This window comes from Scyliorhinus canicula, chromosome 7, assembly GCF_902713615.1.
Source record: "Scyliorhinus canicula chromosome 7, sScyCan1.1, whole genome shotgun sequence".
Classification (NCBI taxonomy): domain Eukaryota; kingdom Metazoa; phylum Chordata; class Chondrichthyes; order Carcharhiniformes; family Scyliorhinidae; genus Scyliorhinus; species Scyliorhinus canicula.
Window position 1 is genome coordinate 184,362,841 of NC_052152.1, and position 12,186 is coordinate 184,375,026.

Below are 12,186 nucleotides of genomic sequence, written 5' to 3' on the forward strand. Positions count from 1 at the left end.
CATGTGTTTTTATCTTTTTTTATAATGTGCCTTTTCTTTCAAGGCATCCTTCATTGGAGTCATTCAGTTGAATTGAACAATGAGGCTTCATTTTCGCCTTGCGTTTCTTCCTATAATGGCTTTGTTACGTTGCTATTCAGATGTCCACAGCTTGCTAAAGGCCAAAACCAGGCATTAACACTTAATATAATTATAATGTAATTGCAGTTCCGATTTCCAGGAGCAGCTGTTAGATTAGAGGAGTGTTTAATAGCATCTTCCAATTTAATATTATGTAGTTTGTCACTGATGTTATCAAATTCTATAAACTACACACAAATTAGTTTCCTCGGTTTTATTTGGATAACACGACTAAATCCTATTCCTATACCCAACTGCATTACACTCACTTTTAATCTTCTCAGAAACCATGCTGCTCTGGATGTTGCACGCAATCATTCGTAGAATTAAAGTCAATAGGGTATTGCAACAATGCTAACATAATGCTTCTATAATGTTGACCAGAGAGATTTAATCACAGGTATACTCACTTGAAAATGAAAAGTAAGTAGAAATGAATTGTGAAAGCATGAACTGTGCTGTACTGCAAACAATAAATGTAATTAATAAAAGTAGATGCTTTGAATATGGAAAATATTTCAAAAGGAACTTCCACCTCAAACAACAGATGGCAAGTTTTATGTGAATGCTGTTTGTCAAGTTCCTGCATTAGTTATTTTCTATATTCAGTTATATTTGATATTTAATAATGTATTTCTGCTGGATCTGTATTTTTTGAAATGTATCATTTCTGATTATGATAAAACTTCTGTGAGAATATTTGAGGTGTGGCTGACTGTTTTAGATGGCATGTGGTTTCTCTGTAAATGCTGTAATTTGGAAGTGGTAAAGAAGCTGGTTGTAAGACTCCTTCCCATTGCATTTCCTGCCATGCTGTGCGGCACTGTTGTGCAGATGGAAGCCAGTCTGGTTTCAAGGAGATCTGTGAGGTTTAGAGCAGGGCCGAGTTAGAATTTTCGGAGAGCTATTTTGGGAATGTGTTTATCTGATTGCTGTGGTTCTCGTTAAAGAATGAACGGTCTGCTGGGAGCTACAGGCAGTTTGAGGAGAAGGCAGGTGTTAATTAAACATGTACTCGACACTTGCTTTGAGCTTTCAGCAGTGAATATTATTAGGTTTGAAATCCAACCCTGCTCACCCCCATGAAGAGACATAATAGTTTGAGGATAGTTGCCATAAATCACTTCAATGAGTTACTGTATAACCATTCAAACTTACAGGAAATAAGAACCCGTTTACTCAATAAAATCTATCACCCGATTGGAAGAAATGGTGCTAATTAACTCTGCAGCTTCTAAATTTCAGCATTCATAAAATTGTTGCTTATTTTGCTTTTTAACTTGAGTATATAGTTTTGATGTCATATTCTAATCTTAAAAACCTGACAACTTTACCAAGCATCTTTAGTCTAAAATATAAAGCACAAGAAAGAAGCTAACACATTTGTTATTTGTCTGTTATGCAATATGTTCTGGTATATCAGCTAATTAACCTTTCTAACAGTCTGCGAGGGCTGAAGAGGAGGCGAAGGAAGAGCCTGCTTCTCAAGTGGGTGCCATTGCCTTATCTCTAGAAGCTTCAGAAAAGACAAGTCTTGCATCTTCCCCTGAGGTTGACATTTTCAGTTTTACATTTGATAAAATTGAATTGTAGTTTAAATAAGCACAACTAAATTGATGATGACAAGTAGTAGTTTTAAATGGCATAACTGGCGTCAATGTTATGAAATTATTATTTTTTTAGCCAGTTTGCTAATATTTTCCAAAATAAATGTTTAAGAGGAAATATGAACCAGATAGTTAAACATAAAAGTTTAAACATAATGTAAAAAATGTTTGCTATTGTCATATTTATTAGTAATCAACCCATTTATGGAGCTCATTTATTTAATCGCCTAGCATTATTACGTGTTTAAAGACTATAAATCATACGACTTTGTGTCCACATTTTAACTATAACTGTCCATACAGTCACTAAAATGTATGTTGAGAGAGTTTTAGCTTCATCTTTTTATGTCAATTCTTTATTATAAAGCAATCTAGAAAAGTGAAATGCATGTCTTCTGCTATATGATTGTTCATGGAAATACTCTGATGTTGACAAGTTTTTATATTTGAAATGTAGGGCTCTGAGGATTGGGTTATAATAGAAAGACGAGCTTCTAGGCTAGAAGAACTAGTTGTAGTTGAAAAGAAAAGTGACAGAAATGAATCCGAAGAAGAAGACTCGGTTGAGGCGATATCACTTGTTTGTGACCAAAAGCAAATTGTATTAGAACTATCGTCTCCTGAAATGGAGCTTATAAACGAAGCGTTACACAAAGATGAGTCATGCACAGAAAATCTTCCAGTGACTGAAGAGATCAGTGTTGTGTCCACTGTTCAAAAAGAAGATCCTTCGAAAACTGATGATTCAGAGGAAAAGACTCTGACAGTAACAACACTATTGAACAGCACAGAGTTGCTGAATTTAGGTGACCAAAGGACCCCGGAGATACAAACCCACTCGGCTAAACCTGACGAACTCCAACCCGAGAAGCTTTTGGGTCAAGAGCAGGTAATCGCTGAAAATAAAAAGCTTGCTGATGAAGATTCAGTGATGTTAACAGATTCATTGGAACAAACTTCAATAAAAGAACTTTGTACATCTGAAGAAAATTTGGACTCTGCAAAACCAGATTCTCAAGCATCTGAAGAGGCAGAATCTGCATTGCATTTGCAAGAGGCCAACAGGGATGAATCAGAGCTAATTTCCTCTGGGAATGATGAAACAAAGTCCAAGGAGCATAAAAACGACTCCAAGTCAGACAATTCTGAAGAATCCAAATCGGGTTCTCCAACAGCTGACCAAAAGAGAGATCCGGGCCCTTGGGTGGACGGGAAAAAAGGAATGACAGATTCCCAAATATATGACCAAGAGGAGGACAAAAAAATCCAGGCAACTTCTCAAACGACTGACCAAGAGATTATTCCAATTCACTTTGTGATTAACATAGGCAAATCGCATTCGGATGAAGAGAATGAAAATAAGCTAAGTTTCTCAGAGAAACGGCATACCACAAAAGTGGCTGGTCAAGAGGAGTCAAAGTCTATTTTTGAAATGGATGAGTATGAATCTAAATGTATCCTCCCAGTGGTTGAAAAGGAATCAGAGACAACACTGGCTGAACAAGATTCAAAGACATTCTCAGGAAAAGAGTCCAAAGAATGCACCCTACCAATTGATAGAGGAATTTCCAAATTAGGTTCTACATGCGAGGGTGAAACATCAAAGCCAGAAGAGAATAGAAAAGGGCTAAAGCCATGTACAACAGAAGAGGTTGAGAAAGAATCAAAGCCATGTACAACAGAAGAGGTTGAGAAAGAATCAAAGCCATGTACAACAGAAGAGGTTGAGAAAGAATCAAAGCCATGTACAACAGAAGATGAAAAAGTGCCAAAGCCATGTACAGTAGAGGATGGAAAAGGGCCAACGCCATGTACAATAGAGGATGGAAAAGGGCCAACGCCATGTACAGTAGAGGATGGAAAAGGGCCAACGCCATGTACAATAGAGGATGGAAAAGAGCCAACGCCATGTAGAGTAGAGGATGGAAAAGAGCCAACGCCATGTAGAGTAGAGGATGGAAAAGAGCCAACGCCATGTACAGTAGAGGATGGAAAAGAGTCGCCAACACCATGTACAATAGAGGATGGAAAAGAGCCAACGCCATGTACAGTAGAGGATGGAAAAGAGCCAACGCCATGTACAATAGAGGACGGAAAAGGGCCAACGCCATGTACAGTAGAGGATGGAAAAGAGCCAACGCCATGTACAATAGAGGATGGAAAAGAGCCAACACCATGTACAATAGAGGATGGAAAAGAGCCAACACCATGTACAGTAGAGGATGGAAAAGAGCCAACACCATGTACAGTAGAGGATGGAAAAGGGCCAACGCCATGTACAATAGATGATGGAAAAGGGCCAACGCCATGTACAGTAGAGGATGGAAAAGAGCTAATGCCATGTACAGTAGAGGATGGAAAAGAGTCGCCAACACCATGTACAACAGAAGATAGCGGAAAGTCCATATCCTTTTTACCAAGGGATGGTACAATGCTCAAACCAGTTCTCCAGAGTGATATCAATAGCTCTGTTAAATCTATAACTCAAGAAAGTGAAAGGAAAGAATCTAAAGATTGTTTCCTCGGGACCATGAGAGATGAATCTGAAATACCTGTACCTTATTCCACAGACGTGTCGTCTGACTTGGACTGCACAAGATCCAAGAGCTTGCCAGAAGTTGATAGCTTTGTGTCCACTGAACTGTCGTTAGATACAAACCAAGATCAAACTGATCAATTATTTTCCGTGAATGATAAAATGGATTCCAGGTCGGAATCTCAAATGGAATTTTCTGAAGGAAAATCATCTGAACCAAATTCACCTGACCTTGAGTTGACAGACCGGGATTTAGTTCTTAAAGCAACATTTTCCAACGTTGATGAATTGTCTAAACTACAACCATCAACAATGGTTATGCATTCATCAAAATCTCGAGATGAAGAGCCTACATCCATTAAGCACACAGAAGTTGAGTACATGAGAATCACAAAAGGATTTTGTGAAGAGGTGTCAAAAGTAGATCCTTTAAAACACTCCTTTCAATCTGGAAAAGAGAGCTCAACTGTTAAGCGTGGGAGAGAATTTCCAAATCCATCAGAGGAAGTGACAGAAATTTACTCTTCAACCAAACCTAAAGAGAGATATGCAGAAGTATATGATATGGGGTCAGCTACCCTGAAGGATAAAATATCCTATTTTGAATTGAAATTGGGAGAAAATACTTACTCAAAAAAGCCAATTAAAGTGCTGGATCATGCTGCACAGATTTCTGAAGTTGGATCACCCGATTCAGGCTGTGAAGTGGAATTGTCAGAAGCAGTGGTAACTCTTGATGTGAATTGTCGCAAGGAAACATTGTTCCAGCATGTTTTGTCAAATGGCATTTTACATCATAAAGTCTACATAGCTTGAATTGAGCTTATTTATAAACTGCCACTTTATGTTTTAGTCATGTATATTGCTAAATGCAGAGCATTGTATTCAACCTGTTAATTTGCTTCCTTTTTTTATTTAAGACCATTTGGACTTTTGCAACTGCAAAGGTCAATCGACCTAGTCAAATTGGCCTTTGAGAGCAATGAGAACGGTCTGCTGGGGCAACTGTTGACGTGCCTGCACTAAAAAAAATTATGCTTTTCCCATATTGCTAGCAGGTTGCATTTTGATGATCTGAAAAATAATAGGCTGAGATTTCCCCGTTGCTTAGTTTATTTTCTTTCTCTTCACTGTTCTGCTGTTTCCTTTTGAGCATACTAATGCCTGTCAAAACAATTATTTGTGGCTGATTTCCTGCTATTGCTGTGGTGCTAGCTCACAAACTGTTTGCTGCTGTGCCATTTAACAGTGAAGGCTTTGCTTTCTGAATTCTCCCATTCAGCTTCTGACTAATGCTTTTGTCTGTTTAGACTAAACCTGCTGCTCATGATTGTGCCTTGGAAGACAGGGAAGTAAAACCTTCAGAGGAAGCTTCAAAATCTCCAGGGAAATCACCAGTAAAAGGGGAAACGTTAGACGGTCCTGATTCTTCAGTAAATATCGCACAGGTGTTTAAATCTTGCTAAACTTCACTTTTATATATTATTTAAAGGTCCATCTACACACCATACGAATGAAGTATTTTTTGCATCTTGCTACCAGCATTGCAAACTTTCTTTTGTGTTTTCTGTTAATTCCATGTTCAATTTATTCAGAGCTTGAGGTTGTCCTATTGTAATTAAAACCGGCTGGGTCACTGTCTGTGCGGAGTCTGCACGTCCTCCCCGTGTGTGCGTGGGTTTCCTCCGGGTGCTCCGGTTTCCTCCCACAGTCCAAAGATGTGCGGGTTAGGTGGATTGGCCATGCTAAATTGCCCGTAGTGTCCTAAATTTAAGGTTGGGGGGGGGGGGGGGGGGGTTGTTGGATTATGGGTATAGGGTGGATACGTGGGTTTGAGTAGGGTGATCATTGCTCGGTACAACATCGAGGGCCGAAGGGCCTGTTCTGTGCTGTACTGTTCTATGTTCTATGTTCTAAATGTGCCTGTTAAATCAACGTGTAACTCAGATTTTCACAAATATGCCATTCCATCTCTCGCAAAAGGCAGAACAATAACACTGTTATTTGATGAACAATCTTTTCGTTTTACAGGAGGCGTTATCTCCACATAAACTACATGATGAAGAATCTGGAAAATCCCAGGTTGCTGATTTTAATTCACTAACAAAATGTTTAGATCTTAATTTACCTGGCTTCTTCATAACACCCATGTGTCATTTCAACTGTTTGTCCAAGGTCATATTTTGATTATTTTTGACCATCCTCCAAGTTCCTCTAGTTTGAATACTTACATTTTATCCGTTGATCCATACCATTCACATTCCAACCAGTGTTATCTTTCAATCCTTATTGTCTTGACCATTTTTTCTTGCTCAGAGCACTGAAACAAAGCAGGAACCACAAAAGAGGTCTATGGTGGCCAGACAAGAATCTGAAGAAGTAATGGAGCAGATGCAAGAGATTATGACCCAACCATTGGTGACAAAGGAGACCGGTGTGGATGTTGAGCACAAACATTCAAGCATCCCTACAAATTCCTCGGAATCTATTGAAGCCAAGAAAGAATTTACCGTGCCAGGTAAAGTCGACGAAGTTGACGGAATATTAGAAGTGAAGAAGTTATCACCGCAAACTAAGATGGCTAAACGCGAAAGAACAGAGAGTGCCACCTCTGAATCGAGTGTCAATAATCTGCCTGCTAAAAATACTGAAAGACAACCAGCTCAAGAGAACGGGAAGGACCAACATAAGAGCATTGACCACAAATTTGAAGACTCTGAAGAAAAACCTCAACAGGAGGTAACCTAACACCTTTTAGGAAACCGAGTGCATGTCCCCACATTTCACCTTTCAGTGTGTGTAGACCTGTAACCATCTCACCGAACTGCTTGCTTCCCTGAAGTGAACCATAGAAGATTTACTAAAGCATATCGTTTGGAAATAATACATTTCCATTAATTTTTAAACTAGTTTCTGGGATACGTTGGCCAGCATCTGCGAAGCAAAGGGCAGGTTAACATTTTGGGTACCCTGAAATGTTCTAACCCGTTTTTTGTCTTTTCGGATACTGACTGACCTGTATTATATTTGGAACAGCCTTTATTTTATATCTCAGATTCTAGTTTTTAATGAGATAAATGCTTTAATATAACTTGTGAATGTGTTATAAAGCAATGTTTGTTCGTTCTTACAGAATGTAATAATACACTAACTATATGGTCTATCTTAGAGCATGCGCTTGTTAACACAAATGTTTGTATTAAAGAAACTAATGACATCTGATCCTCTCTGAATTTCAATATTTGCACAATGGGTATCTTGAATAAAAGCAACACTTTGCTTACAACAGCACTGTTTCTGTTAAAGGAGGTGAATACTTCCATTTGGATCTGAAGAATGTTTATTTTTAGTGTTTACCTCAACAATTTTGATTTTTCTTAAGTATAGTTTTGCTTTTATTAAATATATTTTTGGAAAGCCTTACTATTATAGAGTCTATAAAAGAGAGTTTAATAATGCACAAGTTGAAAAGATTTGACTCCAATTGGTCAGGACATTAGTAACAGTGTGTAGAACATGTAACTCCTTTAAGAGATTGCTGTTGCATTATTTGCTGCTGTGTACTTGCTGTGCATTATTGTCATACAGCCACCCCACCCTGGAAAAGCTTTTAGAGGAGGCAACCAATTAAGTGGCTAACGCAGAGCGCCTTGTCTAATTCAGGGAGCAGGCTCCCAGGATTTGGGGACCAAGCGGATAGCTGCCAGAGGTGGGCTCTGCTGACATAGGTTGAGAAAATAGAAGGTTCCAAAAGATGGAGACGACTTCTTCAAAAGATTGAAATAAAAAGTGGCCACAGTGGGCAGACCGTCATTGTGCAGGGTGATTAACATTAATGATTGAGTTCAGACCCATGCTGTACTGCTGGGAGCCCGCTCCCAGTCATTGGCTGGGTTTCAACCGGAGTGGAGGCCCTATATGCTGGCTGGAAAATTCAAGTCAATATTGGTGGAGGAGGCTTAAATGGCACTTTAATTTGCTTAAATGGTTGTCCCCTGCTTGGGGGGGGGGGGGGGGTAGCTGTCAACTGCACTTCCATATGTTCTTCTCTTTCCCCCCCCCCCCCCCCCCCACTCTGCACAAAACAGCCTCGTGCAAAATGGTCATGTTGGAAAACTGGCATGCTACCATCCGATGGCAACTTCCCATCTCAGCCATCTCCACAACCCATCAGGGCCATCTCTCTAGCCCAATGAAAATTCACCCCATTGTCTTTTAAAGACATTGGCCCTGAAATCATGCTGAGGAATGGAAAGATAAAAATACTTTTTGCTTAATTTCAAATCCCTTTCTTTGGGAAATCAACATGCTTAGCAAGCGGGCTTTATCTGCATAAAAAGAGAGAAAAGGAATTGGAAACTTGTATCACTGGTTAATTTCAGGACCTTTTGTATTTACTTCTGTTTAAACTTGCATACAAAGGAAATAATTACATGGTTAAAAATTATATATTTCAGTTATAATGGACTTTTTAACTGGAGAATATGTATGACTTAATACATCTCCGATTAGTTTCAGGTCCGACAAGTAAGTAATGGAGAAATCTTTTCTCAGGTGCTGATAACAGTCTGGGTAAGTCGGGTCTCGAGGACGATAGACAATTACTTTTTAAAAATGTGGGTATTCTTTTTATTTTGCAGGATATTATAAAACCAAAAGCGGGACTGCCAAGTGATGGACCTACTGTAAAGACCGAAGCTTCCTCCAAAGAAACATCTTCATCATTTGAAACAAAAGCAAGCACCAAAACAACCCAGGTATTTGGGCTCTAATTTCCTAACATAGGTCAGACAGCGGTCGTTGTAGGTGTGGCAGTTTGTGGTGGAAGGATGTTTTAAAAAGTAAAATTTAATACCTTATATTTGAACTTTTATGCAGGGTCATAATATGAACGGTTGTAAACCAGTATACACATGCCCATTTTCCCCTCTTTTATAGTTTTGGGTTATGTCGGTGTGTTCTCAACCACAGCCAAAGCCAGCTCTGAGTCCTAGCATATTGCCCAACAAAGCCTCGGGTACAAAGAACAAAGAAAATTACAGCACAGGAACAGGCCCTTCGGCCCTCCCAGCCGGCGCTGATCCAGATCCTTTATCTAAACCCGTCTCCTATTTTCCAAGGTCTACTTCCCTCTGTTCCCGCTCGTACTCTATTCTATTTCTTGTTGCATTTCATAACTGCTGGTTTGTCCTGTTTGAATTTCCTCTTTGGAAAATCCTAGGTTTGTCATATTAATGGATATATCCTCAACCTAAAAACCTATACTGGTGAATAGTTTAAGATGCTTGCAGATTGACCATTTAAACTCTGTGGGTAAAATCGATCTTCGGCAGTCGCACAGAAGAAATGTTAAAACACCAGTCACTTATGTAAAGTGTGAGGCATAGTTTGGTTGGTCTTAGTAAGGCATTTGTAGCCTTATGTAATATTTAGTATCTGTGTGAAACCATATGCATAAGTATAGTAACGGTCTAAGTTCGGAGCTATCTCCATGCTTGCTTCTACACACTGCTTTGTCCAATGCTACACTGACTGCTAGGTGCAGGTCATGTGTTCTCCTACAGCACTGTGTGGATGATACTGTACACAGTCCCACATTAGTCCTTTTATGTGCCAGGCCCTTATACTTCCCCTCAAGTCTTTATGCAATGTATTTGCAAGTTATTCCAGTTTACGCCATGTATTTACATCATTACTACTACTCCATCTTCCCCCAGAGTCTGAGTTCAAAGTTTCAGGTAGTCTGGAGGCTTTGTAACCCTTCCATACCTTGTTCTCACTACTGTCGGAGGAATGGGAGCTACTGTTGCTGCAGATAATCTTTGTTGAATGGCAAAATGTCCTGGTATCTGGGTATCTTTTCATCCTCCTTTTCAATTTGTTGGCATTGAACCACCCTTTGTCAAATCCCCAGTGGTAGTCATGGTTGGTGGTTGGTTTATCCTGCTCTTTATGGGATGGACAAACTCCAGGCTCATTTCCAATTTCTTCTCTTCCTCTGTGCGGCCCACCGCGATGCATGCTGGGATGGAAGATGGATCTTCCTGTTGTGAGGGTGTGACTTGATAGTAAGCTCAACTTTGTGGTTGGCTGTGGGGTGAGCTGGCATCAGTGGCGTGCAGAGGGGGGGGCCGACGGTGCATTGGCCCCGGGCATCCATTGGATGGGGGCATCCAATCAGAGAAGGAAAAAAAAAAAATTTTTTTTTTAAAAATTTTTTTTTTTTTTTTTTAATTTTTAAAAAAAATTTAGATTACCCAATTATTTTTTTCAATTAAGGGGCAATTTAGCGTGGCCAATCCACTTACTCTGCACATTTTTTGGGTTGTGGGGGCGAAACCAACGCAGACACGGGGAGAATGTGCAAACTCCACACGGACATTGACCCAGAGCCGGGATTGAACCTGGGACCTCAGTTCCGTGAGGCGGTTGTGCTAACCACTAGGCCACTGTGCTGCCCCAGAGAAGGAAATAAGATAGTCATTTTAAAATTTCAGCGGTGATAAATCAATTTTTGGAGGCTCACCACACTGCAGAGGCAGTTGTTAGCCCTTTATTCCTTTAACATGGTGTACCCTTTCTGTCTAGAGAAAATGGTCCTTCTCCCCATCCCCCCACACGCATGCGGATGATGTACGTGGTGCAACCATCAAAAGCAACAAGCAGACATGGCTGTTCGTTCCTGCGTTTCCTCGAGTCATAACTCGTCTTTTCTTCTGCTTTTTGTGCATCTAGATTAGTTCTTTTACCTACTCATGTCAGTGAATAGCTCTAGAACAGGTGTAACTACGGTTTTTATAGGTTTTTTGGCGATATTTAATGAAATATTTACGTGGGATGTAGTAAGAGTGAAGCCTGGATGATCAGAGGACTGCTATGGCATTTAATCTCGGAATAGGAGACATTTATTCCTTAACATGCTAATATTCGAATACAGATACCACTAATTTGCAAATCTATGATATAAATTGCACAAAATTATCAGTGGAGAATCAGTGTGAAATAATTTGATACGAAGGAACAAAGAAATGAAATATGGTTTATCCGTCTGCAACTGACCGATTGTTTACCATTTCCTTCCCATTTTCTCATGCGTCTTACGGTTTTTGAGATAGAAAATGAAATGTTACGAGTATTTCGTGTACAACCAAGTGGAGCACAGAACAGGAAAAAAAAGAGGGCCAGAGTCGAAGAAGAGTCCCATCAAAGAGGGGCATTAGATGCATGGATAAAAAGAAGTAAAGAAGTAGGAGAACCTGGAGAAGTAAAAGATGATGTGGGTGCAGAGAAGGATTTTTCTGATACGGATTCAGCTCGGTCAGAACATAATACTCTCTCTCCTCAGTCTCGTTGTCAGGATGATGATCCATGTGAAGAAAATAAAGAAGATTTTTGCATATTTTTGCAAAGAAGCGATTTTGGCTGTTTGAAGAAACCGATTCCAGATCATTTGAAGATGACAATATTACAACATGGCCCTGAAAGATATCAGAATAAAAGTGGTCCATTTGCTGAGAAGGATGGGAGATCATTTTCCAAACAGCGGTTTGATAAAGTTTCCACAAATGGAGAAATTGTGGAGAGAAAATGGTTGTTATACTCTCCATATCGGAAAGCATGCTACTGTTTTGTTTGCTTTTTGTTTTCAAAGGAGCATTTGTCGTCTGTGTTAAACTTTGGAAAGGAAGACGGTTTCTCCACTTGGAGAAAATTAAATCCAACAATACCTGACCATGAAAAAAGCCCTTCTCATAGAGCTCACATGAGGGAATACCTGAACCTCGTAGTTCGACTCCATCATTCAACTACGATAGATGCTGAACTTCAACAGCAATTGTCTGCTGAAAAGAAAAGATGGAAAGCTATAACTGAACGGATTGTCGAGGTTATATCCTTTCTGGCAAAACAGAATCTGGCCTATCG

General features: G+C 39.7%; 1 protein-coding gene across 11 annotated transcripts in view; it reads left to right on the top strand.

The window, feature by feature from the left end:
• Window positions 1-12,186, top strand: part of LOC119969610 — a 327,525-nt gene that overhangs the window by 296,486 nt on the left and 18,853 nt on the right. For 9 of the 11 annotated variants that reach the window (XM_038803463.1, XM_038803452.1, XM_038803459.1 and 6 more), the window contains 6 exons: window positions 1,564-1,671; window positions 2,185-4,989; window positions 5,574-5,711; window positions 6,295-6,345; window positions 6,580-7,002; window positions 8,904-9,020. In XM_038803463.1, the coding sequence (XP_038659391.1) occupies window positions 1,564-1,671; window positions 2,185-4,989; window positions 5,574-5,711; window positions 6,295-6,345; window positions 6,580-7,002; window positions 8,904-9,020 (3,642 nt within the window). The remainder of the gene's footprint in view (window positions 1-1,563; window positions 1,672-2,184; window positions 4,990-5,573; window positions 5,712-6,294; window positions 6,346-6,579; window positions 7,003-8,903; window positions 9,021-12,186) is intronic. The other 2 variants (XM_038803458.1, XM_038803462.1) reach the window with 2 other exon arrangements.